Genomic DNA, 21,430 nt, shown 5'->3' on the forward strand with positions numbered 1-21,430 from the left:
CTGACCCATTCCTTACATATAAAATACGCTAAGGTTCACGAAAATGGTGCATGTAGCATAGGTAAGTATGTTAAATTTGTATATAAAAATCAGCCATTAAAAAACGTGTATCCCCGGTGTTACAACATAAATCGTCTGCAAAAGACGATAAGGCCAATGATGATGATATAAGAATGTATTTCACGTTTGATTTATAATATTCTAAATAATTAAACATCGGTATAAGACACGATACGCCGATTGCAGACGACGCGCATAAACCTCAAGCATGGCGTGACCCCCTCCCTTCTCGGTCGCCGTAGTGAGGTCGCCGCGAAAAGGTCCTTCCTGGTATGATGACCCCAGGTCCCACTCGTCTTCTCAAAACTTCTCAACCCAAACAATAAAGACGTACAAGTGCAAAAAATCTTGATAAGATAAGCGAGTGACACGACATTCATCCACCTCATTCGACAGCACGAGTGCGTCCTTTAAAATAGGTTTGTTTGTCAAAAATAGTTTGTCAAACATGGAAACCCATCATACTTAATAAATGCGACGAACCGTGGGAACAGCTTATCCTTGGCTTTAGAAATCTTATTCGGGTTAATTTTGCACATTTCCGGTTAAGAAATTGATTTTCCAAGGTTAGAATGTCTAAGAATACGGCGTTCATACTCTAAGATTATTAATGAGTATCATAAAATAAGTAAGTAGTTACATGTACGTAAGTAGAGCGTTTACTTGACTGAGGAAACATTATTTACTAACATATGTCTAACATAATACTTTATGTCTAAAAACCAAATGCAACGTTCTGTAGGTATTTACAACAACAAGTTACCGAGTTAGATGTTGAATATATGAATAAACAAAAAAGTCAAGTTTTAGAAACGGGGGTATATTATGTCAATACGTGAATATTTGTTTTCTTTTTTGTCGATAACATTTGATAGCAAGGGTATTTAAGGTGGTTCGACTAGGTTACTCAAAACTTAACTCTCGCTAGATGGCACCACTTTTGCAAAATTTCAGGTTTTATTTTTTTGTGAAATGGTCTTGGTATTTGTATACTTAAAAGTATGTTTCGCGCACTCTTTAAGTAAATATTGAACTATTAAAATAAACAATGAATACTTCTTCGTTTCTACTATTTCTAGCTTCACGTCACAAATCAGTATGCAATAAACAGACCGACTAAAGACTACTAGTAGCTCGCAAGCAAATGCTGTTAGTCGGTTTGCACCAACAGCATATTTCGCCTTTTGCAAAATTTACCTTTGCGCAAATGGTGTCTCAATTTACATAATAAGTAGATACTTAATACTTTCATGTACCCGACATTTCGAAAAGTGTAACAATTCTCATTTTAAAACCGTACCTACTTGCCCAATCGATGGACCGATTAATATTATACAACTCGATAATAATTGCGCTTGCTACACAATCGATAGTATGAGAGCTTAATTTAATTTTTTTACTTAGGTACATCTTTCTGTTGTGAAACTATTTGTAAATTGACGACGCCGTTTGTAAACGGCGGATTCTTACAATATGCCTGCGACATAAACATACCTTTAAGTATATCATATAAAATCTTATGACAAATTTATGTTTAAAAATACTTATGGTGAGCTACACAGGAAGATATATACGAAGAGATTTATGGTAAAAGTTTTTGTTCCATAATGACATTATACCTTTTCAACAGATTTAGCTACCTAATTAGCAACTTCCATAAAAATACTTTGTATTATAAATAAATAACATTTAAATAGGCAAACAAAATCGGTTTCTAGGCTTAGTTTGTAATTTTTATTTTAAGGCTTTTTATTCTTTAGATTAGATTAGATATTTTATTTCATGAAAGACAATTACATAATAAGTTTGCATTGAGTCAAAAATATAAGAATTTCTATCATGATCGTCAAATTAAAATAAAATAAAAATATTAACAATAATAATGAAATAAGATTATAGCTCCAATAAGGATTTAGAATTTAAAAAAAAAATATTTGACTTTAAAATAAATGGTGTATGTGAAAAAAAGTTAATTAAGTAAACGGTAAACAAAAACAACGTGTTGGTTTTGTTGTTCCGAAACAATCCTAAGTTACCATACAACTCCTGATACTGAAAGGAAACACAAGTAATGAATAATGAACATAATGGGTATAAATGAGCGTTTTTGCGCGCGCGTGGGAAGAGCGAAACCGCACATTGTCTCATTAACGTGTGCTCGACACTTTTACAAAACACTGTTTGTTCTGTACGGATTTTACTTTAACTATTCGATAATTTCTAATACATACGTTAAATACATTTGAAAGTTTTTTAATGGAATGGAAGCAAAGCAGGATTATTAATGGAATTTTTCCTACAGTGCATGTGCCGGTTGTTTTAAATACGAAGACCATTTTCCATCCGCTATGACTATGACCCTATGACCCTATGAGATGTCATTAGAAACTTTTATTTAACTTGCCCTGTTAGCATGTATGTAGGTATGTATGTTAGTGTGGGTCAAATCTTGGAAGTAGTTGGAAGCTGAATTTGACCCACTTCCCGATTTTAGATTGAGCTGAAAATTTGCACTCCTACATATTTATATTATTTATGTAAGTTGGGTGACAGTGCAATATTATGGTACCATTGACGATCTAATGATATAAACAGGAGGTGGCCGTAGGAACTCTGTCATAAAACAACGCAACTGTGTTTGGGTTTTACAATTAGATTGGTCTCGATGAGTATTGTTATTAGGCTACCTATGGTAAGAAAAGTACAGTCAGCGATAAAAGCTTGTACCAAAAATGAAATATCTGCAAAAAAACTTATTTTGTATGTATAGTTATTATAAGAATTAATTAGTTGTATCTTAATTTTATCACACTATCTGTACCTTACTGGAACCAAACGTTAATGTGTACCTGAATTAATGAATAAATATGATTTATTGATAAATGATTTTTTTCTAGGCAAGTTATGTACATTATACCTTAAAATTATTTTTATCCTTTTTTTAAATATTTAAGTATAAGTATGTAGATTTTGATTTTACATACGCGGATTGTATACCTAGACAAACTATTTGAAATGTAAAATAAATTACTATTTACAATATCGAAAGCGAATCTTTTTCTTGTAAGCACGTAACATGCGGCGTACCAGAGTGCGGTATATTTTTCCCGGCTATTGAGCGCACGAGCAGAGGTCGTGTCCCAGCGCTGGGTGTCGCAAGCGGCCCGATTCCCACGCGGGATGCGGAAGGCGCATGCGTTGATCTTCGCTGCGCGGGAGCACTGGCTAGTGCGCGAGCGCTGCACCGACCGACACAATATACATATGTACTTATAATTTTACAAAAATAGTGCAGGAAGGTGCTCACAAATTTCTCAACACGACTCTATTGTCAAGGTGCTAGAGTACCTCACTCTGTATCGGCCGCTCTGATATTTTTCCAGAGGCCGGTAAATGGCAATTCATGGATGAGTATCGTGTACAGCCGAGGCATGCAGGGTGTCCGGTACTAGGGAATATAACGCGAAACTCTGCGTAGGGGGCGCCATTCTCACAATCGCTCACAAACAAACGGGGACTAATTGACGATAGCACCAGATGAGTACAATAAAAAACGGTATAGGCACATTTATAAATATGTAGGTACCCTTAGGGACCAATCATAAAACGTTTAAAAGAAAATTTAACGTAATTTTTTGCACATATTCGGCTAGGTCACCCACATTATGTTATATATATATATATATATATATATATTTAGGTATTAGTTTTAGTTTTGCAGGTAGTTTTAATTGTGGGTTGCTTTTTATTGTATGTTTGTTATTAATTATATTTATGGTTTAAAAAAATAGAAAAAACGTAATTTTGATTTTTTATAAGTTCTCTTTTATACTTTTGACATACTACAATTGCTTAAATATTTTTCATTTCTCCTGTTCGGAAAGTTTACCTTTCATAAGCTGATAACCGGGTGGAAAATTGCATTTTCCACCCTAGGGTGGAAAGTGTTTTTTTTTTTTAATTTTGACATCGAGCAGCGGCTAACAGCAATATATGCCATATTATACGCTCTCATATCAGCTTCCGCATGACTGAAATTGGCGCCGTTTACATTTTCAAGTGATTCGAGTGACTTATAGTTATGTGGTTTACCTAAATCTATATATCTGTTAATAATTTGTTCTAAAGAATTATACTTACCAATAATAAACCTACATTTCTCGTGTTTAACTTTCCTCATAGTCGAAATGAAAAGTAGAGTGTTTAACTCTGGTAAAAGTAACCATCTCACCCTCGAACTATTGGCGCTCTCTCTTCGTTCGAGCGCCAAAATATTTTGGGTGAAATGGTTCACTTTCCACCCTTGGTTAACAATCTACTATTTTTTTCTCCAACAATGGACTGCATGGCTCCATTTCTTTAAAATTATTGAGTTTCTTGTTTATGGTAAAATATTGTCAGTGTGTAAAAACTGTTCAATCAATGTTAGACAAATACTTACGTTACAGAATTTGTAGTTCACGTTTCATTATCGGTGCCACGTCCATTACATAACAATACCAACACATTAATCTGAATAACATCATTTAGAAAATGGTGAGGCAGTCTGGGTTTTCACGATCACAGGGCTAAACAGAGACCAACGGCAGTGGTCAAGGTATGTGTTTCAATGCTCATTATTAAAAATGTAACTCGCTATTGGGGAGTAGATACTAGTACTTATATTTAGCTCGCTAACCCAAGTTATGACTCACAGTTTTAATGCGTAGGTAGGATAACTGGTCCTGCCCGAGTTTACAGACATTATGAACCATTATAGAGTGTAATTCAATAAATTATCCAGATTGAAGACAGTGGGTGGAAAAGGGCTTGAAGCTTGAAGGTGAAAAGCTTGAGTTCGTTTGTCTACGTAAACCCGAATTTACGGTCGTAGAATATTTTTTTATCCGACCAAACAATATTTTAATTGTCTCTTACCTACCTACTACACTAAGTTCTTATACCTATGCCAAAACAATCCACTGTATGCCCAAAATGACAGAATTTTGAAAAAGAGCTGATACTCTTCAAACTGCTGGATCGATTTCTATCAAGAATTTTTATTTCAAGATTGTTAAACCTTACCTATTAAAAAAATGCAAAAAATAAAAATCGCGAACTGGCTGTAAAGCGATATTCTTCCTCTAATAATCCATGAGTGCGTGAAGTCATGCTTGCCCGCTGATCGAGGCCACTGGTTCCATTATTACACACTAATCAGCTGTTATTATTAATTTTACTTAGTACGTTAAACAATATCAGTAACACACGGAGTAACGTAACGTGCGGTAACGTAATTAACTTAATGAATTGACGCACCTATTACCTTGATTAACGCGTGAGATCGTGGCCGTCTAGACAATGTCCGCTACAAATCAAAAGTTTATTCAGTTAAATGTTAAGTTTATCTTATGATACAACTATTTTAAGATGAAAAGGATTTTTAAAGCATTAGTTGGTGTTGGGTGACGAACCAGACCCCAAGACGATGAGCTAAAAACGTGTGCATAGTTTAAAATTATTTAAAATGTATCTTGGGCATTATAAATGTGTTGTGCGTTATTGCATGTATGTCCTTATTTTGTCTCTCGTATGGAGTTTTATTACGCTATAAAAGAGTTGTTTGGTATTATATCTTTATTTTTCAGAATAAATTATCTATTCTGTTACCAACAAACATTACGATACTGACTTTAGGTCAGCTTTAGGTATAGTAAATCGTCGACATAAACTCGATCGCAAGTACTGCTAACTCTCGATTTCAAGCGGTTTACTAGAACAGGGTGACTGGCCGGTTATACATAATTATTTCTCCACTTCCTCGCATTCGCGTTTCACTTGTGTTTTCACTTTCAATGCGGTGAACTCATCTCGTTAGCGCAGCTCGGACAATTATTTGTTTGAGATTACTGTACTTACTACTTTACCAATTTTTTAGTGTAGGTACCTCACAAAACTTTGTTCGTGGTACACTTATTTTCGTTTATAACAGAAAAGTGTGCATAACCCTATTAAATGGCGCATTCTGTGCTAGCAAATTTTCTTTGTACATTGTACCTAATCGTTTTCATCTTCAATGGTATACATTATGATAATTAAAATTCCAAACTGCCTCTTGGTTCCTAAATAGCCCCACGTAACATACTTACGTACCCACGTACGTATTATTACAATTACGGTTTTAATCTGTTTTGAAAAAAATATTTTTTTTCTTGGTGTATGATATTCATAGTTTATTTCCACCTTCTCATTATATGTTCATTAACTTTGCAGTATTGAACAGTGGATTCTCAGCAAATATCGACTGTAAATAAGCAAATATGTCAGTTTCCAAAAGTTTCCACTCTCCTCATCTACATCCGCGTGTAAATCTTACCCCTGCATGTGAATCGATACATTTCTAAAGGGCTGCGGGTGAATGACCCGGAGTGACTATTGTCCTTTCTAAGCCAACCTAGACAACCTAGGCATTATTCGTGTTGCCTAACACTTGCAGCCTCGATGTGTGCCTATTTAAATACAGACCCTTTTAATTTATACATATTTACATACCTACTAGCAATGTAATTTTGAAATTTTAAGATAATCAAGTACTTATTAAGGATAAGTATCCATTATTATGGGTAAAGATAGTTCATCCGCTCTTGATTAAAATACTTATTTGTTTAATAATTGTATTTTCAATTGTATTACTTTTTTGAAATAACTATGGAACTTTAGACGCGAGAAATGATTTAACGAAACCGAAATTAAATACCTAGTCTAAATTTTAAATTTTAACTGTCACATCCGTACAACTATTATCCGTATTATCCGTACAACTCGCAGCCATACAACTATTGAAAATTGCATTAAAATAGCTCGCAAATAGGTATATTGTTTATACTTTTTCCTGTTCCACACTACATTACAATTTACAATGCACACAAGAACCAAATACACAATCTTAATCACACGCAAGAATGACCATAGAAATGTGGCTTCGAACCACCTCGGAACTCGGAATCACATTGAAAATCACAAAAACACTGTAAAAAACACTTCTCAAATATCCGGGGTGTGTTCCAAACCACAATTCTGAAAATTTGAATACACTTTTAATTTTGTTTTATTTGACACTTACGTAAAATTTGGCCGCCATGATAGTTTAACTGTCAATTATTGGTTCACTCGCGAGGCGGGCGCATGCGCGTAGGGTTCGCGCGGCGAATGGCGGGCGCCGGCCAGCGCCATCTTTATAAACTCCCCCCCAATGTATTATTATATTAATTACGTTTTCACTAGTCGATCGATCTGGATCAAGCGCTTCCTTATCCAAAGAGGGATTAAAGGATTTGAGATCCATGCTTTTTGCGAAAACTTATTATATACGTAAGCCCTGAATACATTATTGGAAGAAGCTGCGGTCGTTGCTTCTTTAAAGGCAGGTAGGTACTATAATGTCACACTTCCTTCGTTTATTATTTCTACAGGCAGCAATAAATAACTAAACGCATTATTTTATATTTTTCCAAGATGATTATTAGTTCGTCTAGAGGCGACGGGATGTCCGGTAAGACGGCGGGTCCTGAAAATAAACCTGTGCGCGTGGATTGAACGCTCTATGTCGGATATATAATAAGATTAATAAGCTATTCGCTCATTATTACCATAAGGTTAATCATGATAGTAGGTACTCGTATTACACAAAGATATGAATTGCGTGCTCACATTCATTAAATCACATGTGTTTAACTTAATTAACGCTGTGATATGCTACTGTTGCTGATTAAGTTGGATTACGTCATTCATAATTGCGGTAAATTCTTAAGCAGTTTCCGAAATCTATAATTAAAATGCGGAAGTGTGCATGTCTTTCACCGCTGATCTAATTTAAGAAAATCGTATTAAGGATATGATAATAAAGGGTACATTAAATATGTATTAGTGTTTTGTATTACATTACCTACATAGGTATCATAATAGGTACTAAAGTTATTTTATTTTACCATTACCATAGTATCCTTGTTTATTTCACAGGACGTAAAACAATCCTTTTACTTTTCCTGATCTGTCTTATTAATCTAGTGACTAGATTCTAGTGAAATCGAATATTTGTGTAAGAAGTAATAACTATATAGTCTTTTTATTAGGTACATGTAGGAATAGCTAGAATATTTCAATTAGGTACAACTTACGAGCTCTTAATGTAAGCACACTCGCATCATACCTTTTTAAGGTGCAGTAGGTTCAGACAGCAGAGTTTAAAAAAACCTTAGCGTTTTATTTAGATCATATAATATTTACGTTTGCCAAAATATATCTTATATCTTAAGGCCGTTCTCTAGTAACTTCATCGATTCGAAATCTAATTTCTTGGCGTTCACTCAATACAAAAAAAAATCACGAACATAGGCCGAAAACGCCCCTTACAATTTTTTAATAACTTTTACTCAAAAGCTTAAAAATATGAAAATTGCTTCAAATAATGCGCAATGTTATTTTTGATCGACCTCATCGTTAACTTTTTTTGTTAAAAATTACTAATTCATAAACAAGATATCCGCGAGCCCGGGCAATCCGGGCATGCACAGCAGTCTCGCTCACACTTACACACACACTGACATGACACTTCTCTCCCTCTCAAGTAACGTAAGAAAGAACCCACGGGGATCTGACATCTGCCGGGTATATTTATGCACATATGTACAAGTACATACTTATGCATCCTATGGGTGCCAGGGCTCGGAACCGGTATTGATATACCGGTTAATATCGTTCATAAACCGTTATATTATTTCGTTCATTAATAAACCGGTTAATTGATGGAACGCGAACTTTAAAATTTAGTTCTCTCTTCTAACCGGTTAGTTGAGAGAACGAAATGTTTTCGTTCTCGAGGAACGATATAATACCGGTTAATCTCAGCCGTCTACAATATTAATACATTACCCGGCTACCCGCTCTAAGTACTCGATCTTGATGTTCACTTGACGGTGCTGCTTGCTGACTGAATTGTTTATTTTTTATACTTTTTGGGCGTGTGAGTTTTGACTGTTTGTGTTGGTGGTGCTTTGTTACATTTAAAACGGATTCACAAAGTTGTAAATATGTTCCGGACAGTTAACCATTTTTCAATGAAGAAGAGACCGATAATTTCGATTCTGACAACTGTAAGTAAAATAAGTGGGTACACATTTTTTTTGATAATCCTAGTCTGAAAGGATATAACGCTCTGAATTGTATTAGCAGCTTCTCCTCTCCTCCTTGCATTTTGTATGCAAATAAAAAATAATATTAAATGTTGGTGGACGTCATTAAGCAAGCAATGCTGACACGCTGGCGTGCAAATTATTTATTGTCTATAGATATTCATTTTGAATTTTGTTAATCCTTTTATATGACCAATTAGGATAGATTTATATTATAAATTCCAGACGTTCCATTGAAAAGAAAAATGGAAGATCATTTTGTGACCCAAAGACGGACATGTACCGTAAACAAACGAATTTTAAACATGGGGCCACTTTTAGGGGGTCAATGAGAAAATTTAAAAATAAAAAAGTTCAAACTAAATTGTGTTGATATCGACGTCCGAAAGCAAACACGTAGTAACCCATAAAAACCAAATTGTTCACCAGAGACGAAAAACTATTCGAGTTTTGAAAAAAAATCATAACTACGTTGTTTATTAACATAACTTACTCGAAATTGGATGAAACACTCAAACTTTTTTTGAAAAATTCATTTAAATAAATTTAGCCGCAAGTTGTTACAAGACCATATTTTGTTGGTTACTACGTTTTGATCTTTTTTACACAGTGCGCAAACTAGTAGTAAATGCCAGTACCAAACGTATGGGATAGCATTTCCTTAAAATTTGTATGGACAGAAAAAAGGCAGTAATCCTCCTGAATATCCGTAATAAAGTCGTAAACGTTGTGGTTTAGAAATTTTGGGTGAACGAAATGCTGTAACAGTATTTTTTTCTTTTTGTAAGCAATTTAGAATGCATTAAATGTATTGCCAAAAATTTTACCACACCCTTAAAAATGACTTTAATGGCATCTTAAAGTAAACTGCACGACATTTCTAATGTATACTTATAAAATGTGAAGATGTTTTCGGGATTCCTAAACGAACATAACACATCTATTATGATGATTTGAACTATTAAAATCAATATAAGCATTCTTAAGACCAAACAAAACACATAACTTTTGTTTAATTTTCAAGAACATAATTAAATCTTATAATGTTATTGTAGAACTAACTAAAAAATAAGAAGTCCACTTTGGAAAAGACATAACGTAATGGGAGATCAAAATCTAACCAAAGTATAACAATGACGTTTGATTAAAAAAGTGGTTTCTACATCCTCTTATAAAATAAAAGTCCACTTTAGACAAAACAAACTTTCATCAGAAACATAAGACCAAATTTTATTTAAGTCCCATAAAAGCATAAAATCGATACACACACCGTAAATATTGCAATTATACATGCTTACAATTGAAAAAAAAACTTCCTTTCTTAAATAAAAATAATCACTTTATCCAAAATCCCCGTAATATTTTACTTGATTACAAACACGTCGACTCACTTTCACCCCCCGAACCACACTGAGCAACGGCGCAAACGTTCAAGTAATGGCCGCGATAGCCGCGTTAAAACGATAAGGCGCAGAAGTTTAAACCTTACGCCCTACAACAGTGAAGTAATTATTATGTGGTTAGTTTTACTTGATCCTTGTAAACGTAGTAAAAGACATGTCTCTCATATTTTAATAGTGTGTGAATTTGTGTTAAACCACTACTCGACTAAACATTATTTTATTTCCCACCAAATAGCGTAACTGCAAGACATTCACATTCATGAGCGGCAAACACGTAGTAACCTACACTTGCGTCAGACCAACGGAGGTTGTAAATGACAAAAGTATAAATTATATGGAATTAAAAATGCTGTTAATACAATGATTTAAATTATTGAGTTTTTTTGCTATTTACTGCGTGTTTGCTGAGTACATTTCAAGAAAAACGAGAACTTTTTGTGTTCCTATTTTCCCCATTATTCATCGTATTGGCACGTGGATTCGACCTATCGACGCAGAAAAGATTCCAAAAATGCAATAAAATTTTTTTTGACCTTCTGTGGGTTACTACGTGTTTGCTTTCGGGCGTCGATATGTATCAAGTAAAAGAGCTCATTGTGAAAATCCAAATATATTTTTTTTATAATTTTAGGATACACATTTTAGAAATGTGCAGTCAAGCGTGAGTCGGACTTAATTACTTCGTTTTTGATCCGACCCTACGGGGTTTTCGCTCACGTTTCACATAGGTATTTTTTAAATTTTCAAGCAGATGGGGTAATTGATGGTGGCAAATATAAAACTGATTCGTTTTCTAGTATAAATAAATAATTGGTTGATTTTAATAAATAATATAAATAATTAATAATACCTTCTTCTATAATCATTCTAAAGCTGCTATAAAAAAAATATTAAATTGAAATTATAAAATAAATCATCGGAAACTATTTATTAACAAACAGGAAAAAACATGTAACAAACATACACTATTTAATTAATAAGTAGAAAAGTAGTAAAAAAACAATAAACAAAAAAAAACATATTTCGGCGCACACAGCGTACTGCAGGACGCAAAATGATTCCTACGCAGCGATACGCTTCGCTTTTTCGAGGAAAGCACTAATATTCTGCCGGTTACAAATAATAATACTCATTTTATCTTGCTGCGACGTTTTCAATTTAACCGGTTTATTTCGTTCCTCAAGAACGAAACGAGAACGTAATTGGTGTAAACCGTTATTACAAAAGAACAGTTCTTTAACCGGTAACCGCAAACGGAAACGAAATCCATTTCGTTCCCGGGCAAATGAACGAAACCGGTTTGAGCGTTGAGAACGGTTTCCGAGCCCTGATGGGTGCTACGGCGCGGCGTAGCATTTAGCTCGTAGCGCATTCATGCGAAATAAAACGTTGAGCGGCATTCGAAATTCGAATTAAAACTATGTTTTATACAATCGTTATATAATAGGGAGGTTTTCAGCCGAGTACAGTGTTCAGGCCACGAAGCTTCCTGAGTCGCCAAAGCAATCTATGACATTGAGGCTGGGTAGTTCGAAAAACTCGCGTGGATAAAAGATGTTGATGTCACTTTCGCCAGTCTTCTCCGAGACCAACGGGGACAACGCCGTCCTCGAAATGTCGGAGGTACATCTTAAAACTTAAATACGCTATTAACAATTTCATAATGTTTAAAAATCGTGAAAGTTTGAATCAGTGTTTTACCTACATAAATATACTGGAAAAGATGCTCGTTGATGTCTTTTGTTTTATCCTTTGGTTTTGTCATGATATATTTATAATATTTATACAAATATATATCATCAATGAAGCTGCATTATAAGAACATTAAAAATATATAATTTTTATTTAATATTAATAGGTACTTCCATTTCAGTAAACAGATCTCGCTAGTATAACTCTTACTTATATCTGTTTAATCCAAATGGTGCAGTGAGGAATAACCAGGAACTACAGAATATTACTTAGATTAGTTCTTATGAAATTATAATAGTCAAAAGTATGTATTGTAGTTTTCACAAGCCGCTAGGTGATAAACCATTTTTGACTGAGAAATTCCAGTTATAACTTATAACTACCAAGGCTCATTGCGAAAACTAACCTACTAGTTTAACGCGTTTTCCCATAAACGAGTTTTTACGAAACAAATAATATATAATAAATTATATAATAATAAACCTATTTTACACGCACGTGTGGGTTTTACTTTCAGCCCTGAAATACTTCAATCGTGTGTAAGCTTATTTACAATTAAACAACTATAATTAATTAGTCATTAGTCTTTCGCTTACAACACACTCGTTACTTAGCACATGCTAATAGCTTATAAATAATGTATCGGGTAGCTGCCTAGTGGGTCCAATTTGTTGCATCGTATTGTATGTAGGTCGCATTGCGACCTGATTCGTCTTGGTCCTTATATGGACGGTTATATGGACGGTCGAAGGAATATTAACCCTATGAGCGTCATTTATCATAAATATACCTGCAGTAAAGCCATCCATGCGTCTAGAAGCAAGAGTGAGGCAACAATAGGCTACTGATACCGCTCGATCATATAGGTACTAGATTTCGTCTGGGTCGAAATCTATAGGATCAATATGTGATTCGAGCGAGTACAACCACGGTTTTTGGATCGCAACACAAATTATTTTCCGAAACACTATACTTTTAAAAGTTATTAGCGTACCTAACTATTTTTTTAAATTATTACCCATGTAACAATTTGTTGACCATTAGCATTGTTTTTAGAATGTAGCAGAACTTTGTGCATAACGTTTTAAATTCATAGACATTTATGATATTATTATTGCTACATTGCTAGTGGTGGCGAGAAATCCAATATCTTATAATTACGGTGTATTAGTTACTACTTACACAAGCGATCAAGGTGGCAGATCAAGTTTACTCGAAGGTGTAATAATTTTAAGTGTCACTAGCCATCTTATATGTTAATGTTGTAAGTTTTTATACTAATTACCCGCTTCAAGGTTTAGAATTAACGACAGACAAAACAGGTTAGGATAAACTACATTTAATTTACCTCCCATACTAGAGTAGATATAGTTTTTATCCTAGTCTTAGGTTATTTTAGATACAAAATCTCTGTTTGTTTATTTCGCTGGACTGAGCAGTTGTTAAGCAATATGTAAAACACGGCCCGGCCATTATTTATTCTAAAAACTAATTCGACAAAGATATCCAAATTATAATCGAATCTATTTACAAAATTTGGTTGACAAATGCGCATGAGTAGAGAAGAACAGCCGGCAAGCGTTTTTGCCCAAGCTAAAACCGAAACGCGTCGCTCAAGCTTCGCGCTCGCTCGGTCAAGTCAATTAATTATAGCAAATCCGTCTCACCTAATGGAAATTATTGAACCTCTTTAAATAAAAATCAGATTACGAGTATAAACCTCTCCTTGATTTAGCCTTCGAAATTGGTCACATCACATCCAAGACCTCCATCCGTAAATGCTACCTATAGGTACGTATCATCGATATTGTACTTTTTAATAAATCAACATAAGAAAAGTGCCCTAACTATGTAACTTATGCCCTTTAGTCAAAATTTACAAGCAGAAAAAAATCAGTTTGATGACATTCCAAACATAAACCGATCATCTTAAAAGAGGTTGCATTACAAACATTGTTGCTTTATAAATATATATCGATACATACAATGCAGATCTTTTGTGAGCTAGTTTTCATTTCACTTTCGCCGCGCCCGCGCTCGCCGTGTCAAGGTCACGCGTCTCGGCCAATCACATGCGGACGCCGGCGCCGACGCTGTGCTTTTATTTTATGTATCCTGGAATGCACGGTTTTCTATGCAAGGACGAATTAGAGCATTATTTTATTCTGAATCAGTGTGGTCAAGGTGCTCTACAGTGTTACCTCCATTTTAGAGCATAGTTGCACTAGACTAGTTCAAAGCCCCCAAAATTTCCAGACAAAACACTCGTAAGAAACACTCGTCCATACTAATGGGAATGCAACCACGCACCTCTCAGCTGTCTCACTCATTTCTGGAGGGTGCTCGTTTTTAGAAAAATATTGTTTTGAACTTGAACTTCATACTCGTACTTTATTGATTAAATCTTTTGAACTTAACTATACCTACAGCAATTGTTTTTAAGGATACATTAACCAACAGAATGATGAATTAGTTATAATCTAATTTTCACCTCAGCACCTCGAACAAGGGTACTTTGCTTCTTAAAAACAGTGAGCAAAATGCGATTTTGCTCACTGAGTCATTTTGACTCACTCAGTGAGCAAAATCGCATTTTCCTCACTTAGTGAGACAGTATGAGTGAGCAAAATCGCATTTTGCTCACTGAGTGAGACAAAATTTCATTCAAGTGACTTTTATAGTCAAATGTCATTTCAACATGCGGGGTCTAATACAAGTTCGATATACTTGGGTTCTATTATCTCTGTCCCTCTAGGTATGTTCTCACTGCTTAGGGTAAAAATTTTTGTGTACTACACGAGATCAAAGTTATTTACATCTCGTGCGCTTTTGAATCCCTTACTACGCTCAAGATACTAAATTAGATTCACTCGCTACGCTCGTGAGTCTATTATAGAATCTTTCGCTTGGGACTCAAAATAAGCACTCGAAGAAATATCAAACTTTGATCTCTTGTTGTACAAATAACTATTTTCAGTTAATAGCAAAAATCAAAATAATTATACAGTTTAAAATAAAAACGGATACGGAAAACCTTGCGCAAAAGTGGTTCGTACTAGTCGTACCTACTCTAATCCGGGTATGAAAATATTCGCATGTGATTACCAATCTAAACATAAGTTGGTATTAACTAAGTATGTGACGCACGTCCACTGTCCAGAGTTATACATTACAATGGAGTGGTTTCACCATGTGCCAGAGCTACAGACAAACCAAAGATCTTATCAAACTTTTGCAACCTTTATCAACACAGTCATTCACATAACAGCAGGCTATTGCCTGCTGCATTCACGACACACCCAGTCAGTCAATTGAAATGTACAATCCTTTTTTTGTAAAACAGTTGATAGATAGTTATTATGATTATTGTTTCGAATGTATATCTACATCTAAGTATGATACAGATGTGGCGAATAATCATTTTCCATCGTATTTTCATACAAAAAGTACTGAGGCGGACTGAAGTAGCATGACGAATACGAAAATTGCTGAGGAATAACGATGGAAAAAGATTATTTACTACCTACACCTGTACCCGTACCACGACTACCACGACACCACGAGTCACTGACATATAGGTACGCTTATGCATCTCTTTCGTACTGGCATATTAACGCGAGCGTGATATATAAAAAGTAAGTTACGAAGACGTTAGCGAATATATCAATGTCTTTATTATATGCTCGTGGTAAAGCTACAACTTGCCAGTCAGATAAACGCTAAACTAACGTTTAAACTCCGTTTTCTAAGAGGAATGCCAATTTGTCACTTTCTAGTGGTATACGAGGTAACGAAATACATTCAATAATTAAATTCATTCATTGCGCTAACTCAACGCGCTAACTGTAGCTGTATTCTGAGACACTCGATTAAATTAGGTTTTACATCAAATTTAATCTAATTACGCCTTGAACATTAGTGTCAGTGAGTTTTCAGTACATATTGAGTAGGTATATGAAATCGCAATGCGTCATGAATGCTATCAAGAATAGAGCCACTGGACAAAGCTGGGTTTAGCAAGGCCGCCCAAGTCCGGTTATACGTCTGTCCGTGCGTCAATGAGATATTCAACACTACGGGTAGTTGCTATAACTGCTGCAACTATAGGATATTGTACTAGGATTAGTGAGAAGTGATTGATATTAACCCGTGACCGTTCCGGTTTGACGCTAAGGGTCTGTGACATAAAGGTTTTTAGTTTCCCATTGATGCTTTAAAGATTAAACTAATTTGTATGGTACTGTGTGTTAAATAATATACTTACATATTTAACAGACATTTTTTTACAGTTTGTATAGAGAAAAAGTATGTCTCAAACTGACCACATTTTTCATTTAGCTTTAATGTGACAAAAACAACTATCTTTGCTTAACAATGATGAATTGACCATGTGTAATTTACTTGAAGCTAAAAATATAAGTAAGTTTCGCATCTTTTAAAAGCTGTTTTATTTTATTATACATAAAGATGCATAAAAGGCAATGTTTATAAACAGCCATAGGTACTCGCGTAAATCGAAGAAATCTATTGTCAGTTAAGTACCTAAATCAATTTCAACGGCATGTAGGTATTACTACATTATATAATTACATAAGCAGTGGTGGCCGAGTGGATATGACGTCTGACTTTCAATCCGGATGTCGCGGGTTCAAATCCTGGCTCGCACCAATGAGTTTTTCGAAACTTATGTACGAAATATCATTTGATATTTACCACTAGCTTTTCGGTGAAGGAAAACATCGTGAGGAAACCTGCAATACATCTGCGAAGAAATTCAAAGGTGTATGTGAAGTCCCCAATCCGCATTGGGCTAGCGTGGGGACTAATAGCCCAAGCCCTCTCGCGCATGAGAGGAGGCCTGTGCCCAGCAGTGGGACGTATACATATAGGCTGAGATGATGATGATGATGATATAATTACATTATACCTCTACTATATCGACCGATACCATAGAACACGATAAACCTTACAGAAAGCAAAAAGCGACTATAGTTATCTTATCATAGCCAAGTCACCCCGGTCGCCCGTATATTTACTATAGCTATCATACCGGCCGGACCGGACCGTACCGTACCTACCTACTAAGTAACGAAGAGAGAGGTCAGTTCAGTGTACCATAAGTAATCCCGAAACACCCACTAAGAATATTTTAATAAATAAAATCAATAAATAAATATTATATGACATTTTTTACACAAATTGACTAAGGCCCCACGGTAAGCTCAAGAAGGCTTGTGTTGTGGGAACTCAGACAACGATATATACAATATACCTACATACTTAAATACATAGAAAACAACCATGACTCCGGAACAAGTATCTGTATCATCATACATGCCCTTACCAGGATTCGAACCCGGGACCATCGGCTTCATAGGCAGGGTCACTACCCACTAGGCCAGACCGGTCGTCGGTGGATTTTGAATAGTTAAACATGTTTTAGCTATAGTTAATGCACTCTAACTCTACACATGAAATAGTATAATAAGCATTGTCACGACACGATAAATCATTCGATTCGGCACAACACGAGGCGTGGGAAACGCACTCGACCGCGAATTTGAGTCATTAAGACATTGATTGAATTCGATTAAAACGTGAACAAAGAAAAAGCATTTCGTGAGGCGTAGCGTAGGATATCAATATAATTTAGGTAAGTACCTAATACAAAAGCAGTAGCTTATCTCGTTAGTCCGTTTTCGAGTAATCCGTCTAATCCAGGGAGATAACGATGTGCTTTTTGGTTTGTCACAGATAACAGTAAGATCATCAAATGTCACGGTTATTTAACGTATTGGATTTCTACTGTATTAGGTATATATATATATGTACAGTCGCCTGCAGATAAGTCACCGAGGATAGAGAGAGATACTTCATTTAGATACTGGATGTGTGTGAATATAGGTATAGGTAAGTAGGACATAGGGCCCAGGGCGTGGCGTAAAATAAGTAGCTAGCTAAGTTTCATTTCCTACAAAACTATGAGACGTCCGCGATATTATATCATAGGGAAATTTGGTAATTTTTCGATGGCACATCAGTATCCGCTTAGCTATGTGCTTCTGTTGCTAACTGTACATATTACCGGATAGTATTTTTTCGACCCAAAGTCCCAACCACAATACGCACTTAAAGCGAGATTAAACTTCAAATTGCAATAAATAAACTAATAAATTCTTGTTTAGGTATCTACACCAAATAGGCCAATTATATATATATATTATAGTAAGTATAACATGGAGAGTTATTTCCAGTTGCTGCCTACTTTACCACCTACTATATTTTTTATCAAACTACGACTATAGCAACAACTTATAACCTTGATTACTTTTATTGGAAACAAAGTACCTAATAGCCTGTCATTAATTGACACCTAATAAAAGCCTTATCCTCAACCACACACAGCTGCATTCAGATTTTAAAAGTCTACTATTGATTTTATTAAGCCCTCTATGCATCGACCTTGCACTAAAAAATAAACTGAGCTAAGTATAATTTCATATAGATAAATATCAAATCAATAAAATATTCTTAAAAACCGAATGCCGCTCCACAGCGAACTTTTTATAATAGGCTACACTTACGACAATATGGTTTAAAATTACGTAAAATGATACTATTTCCGCTCAAGGCCGAATGGTAAATTGAGTTGTCACTTTATACACGACTGTACCTACTTTCGGGTCCAGATAAAAAATCGCGCTCACTTATTGTTATAAATTAAACTTGGTCAAGCAAATCTTGTCAGTAGAAAATGGCGCGAAATTCAAATTTTCTATGGAACGATTGCCCTTCGCGCCTACATTTTTTAAATTTGCCGCCTTTTTTTACTGACAAGATTTGCTTGACCAAGTATATAATAGCAGTCTACGTAACGGTATAAATTTCACAGCGAAAACGATACTGTCAAATTTCAGCGTTCAGTGCGTTATATTGTTACTTGTAAGGTCTTACGGTCTAATAAGATCGTTACGTATAGTACATTGTAGGAGAGGACGGAAAACCGCTAAAAGATGGACGAGTGAGTTCGAGGGCCGACACGTAAGTGGAGGCCCTCGAATAATACGAGTCCATCTTTAGCGTTTCCGGCCGAGGCATTACATAGTGCTTTTCACGACTACTGCGAGGAAATAAGAAAACATTTGCATAACTATAAGTACTAGCCCGCGATTTCTCTGGTAGCAAATTACTAGCCACTGCCTGTACTGTCTCTTGAATTTCGGTAGGCGTCAGCGTGCAGCGTAAGGATATCATTTTCTTCACTAGAAGAACTCATTTTTATAGCGAGCGTAGATACGCGTTTCTTATATTTTTTTGTCAAACACAATTTACACTATCCAATTCAGTAAGTATTTTCAGATCCCGCCTTTTTTACTTTTTTTACCACTTTTAAGAGGCGTTTTTCTGTTATTTGCTTCAAACCGACTCTAAAATTAGAAGCGTTTTAGCTAAAAAAAAACCACAAACAGCTACAAAAGTAAAAAACGCCTTAAGCGTGAACTGAATGGATAATTGTTAAAAAAAAATTAAGTGAATGGTTATGACATTTCTTTTTTTTTAAACAAGAAATTGGTTCTATAAATAACCTAATTTTATTTTTGAAGGAAAAAGTTGCGCAAAAAAAGACCTTTTATTGTTTTTTATGTTTTAAATTATACTCATTGCTGTAGCGAACTGTCACCAATGACAGATGATGATAACATAGACCAGCGGTGGAACAAAAATGGGTTTTGATAACATTAAAGTTTTTTCTTTTTTGATATGTTATTGTAAGCATGTTAAATAACATTCATGTAAAAAGTTAGAAAATTTTAGGTGGAGCGTTCGGCCATATTTAAATTTTCAATTTTTGCTAAATAACTATGCAAATATAAAATTAAAGTTACAAAAAACTTTAACATATTCAATAACACTTTAATTTATTCACACTATTCGGTTTTTAGAAATCTGGAACAGCTGCTTTCTGGTGAACGTAAAAACAGGAATTATTATGTAAATACAGAATTAGAGTAGCTGATATTGCAAAATTACGATATTATCTATCAACTTAGTATACATGTAAAAAGTTAGAAATGTAGACAATGTGCTTGTCTAGATATTGATTTCTCGTTAAGCAGTATAGCCAATATTGAATTAAAGTTTGTAGAGTTAATATTACACGGTCATAATAAAGATCTTACTTCTCACACAAAAGATTAGAAATATAAAATCACGGCGACACTAAATACTGATACGTAAGTATGCATTCCGAGCTTATATCAAGTTACATTTCAAACGCGCGGCGTTTGCGCGCGCCGCGCTGTGCGCCGTGGCAGGAGGCAGCGATCGACGGTCGCGGGCTAGCGGTTAGCGCGGTGCCCTTAAAAATACGCAAAGCGTTTATAAAATTATTATCAATGGTAAATAGTTATTTTATACAGTACACTAATGGAAACTTACCTTCCCTTATTTATTTCTATATGTACTAGGGATTGCCCGCGGTTTCGTTTACGTAGAATTCGTTATCGTGTTAAGTATAGAAATAATAGATACATTTGAAAATTATTTTAGGTGCATTGTCATACAGATAACTACCCTTGTTAAAGTATTCTTCAAATTCAATACACAGGTGTCATTTCAATATAATTTTGCGTAATTTGGCGCTTTTAGGTCGTTTCTCAAAAAGTTGGCACCGCCAGGTTAAAATTTATGTTTTTCAAAAATTTTGCATTTTCGCATTTTTTTTTATTGGGATCGTTAAAAGGCAACTTAAACTATTAGAAAATGTGGAAGGGAAGCAATTCCTTCAATTAGTTTAGAAGACATAGGCGTTTGAAATTCAGGTGAATGATATCAAGGGCAGGTGAAAGATATTTTGTCTCCAGGTTATCGATAGTAGAAGCAGGTTATCGAGAAATAAGTACAAATTCCAATAAAAATATTGACAGGTTATCGAGAGGCGTCATTAACCTGTGTCCGTTGCCGTTAACCTGGTTTCTTGTCATCATTCACCTGTAATGAGTGTCATCCACCTGTCCACCACATCATTTCAATGCCTTCTAAAAAGAATCGAAAAATGTGTCATCATCAATAAAAAGGGAACTTATTGTCCACCACGATGATTAA

At 35.0% G+C, this 21,430-nt stretch overlaps 1 protein-coding gene across 1 annotated transcript in view; it reads right to left on the reverse strand.

Annotated features, from left to right (window-relative positions):
• The window catches only part of LOC134666147 (LIM domain-binding protein 3-like), a 42,737-nt gene extending 35,457 nt beyond the window's left edge, over window positions 1–7,280 (reverse strand). Inside the window, exon 1 of the mRNA XM_063523304.1 lies at window positions 7,163–7,280. Coding sequence (XP_063379374.1) covers window positions 7,163–7,180 — 18 coding nt within the window. The 5' untranslated portion in view covers window positions 7,181–7,280. The remainder of the gene's footprint in view (window positions 1–7,162) is intronic.
• Window positions 7,281–21,430: the final 14,150 nt, after the last annotated feature.

The sequence above is a fragment of the Cydia fagiglandana genome, chromosome 1, assembly GCF_963556715.1.
Source record: "Cydia fagiglandana chromosome 1, ilCydFagi1.1, whole genome shotgun sequence".
Classification (NCBI taxonomy): Eukaryota; Metazoa; Arthropoda; class Insecta; order Lepidoptera; family Tortricidae; genus Cydia; species Cydia fagiglandana.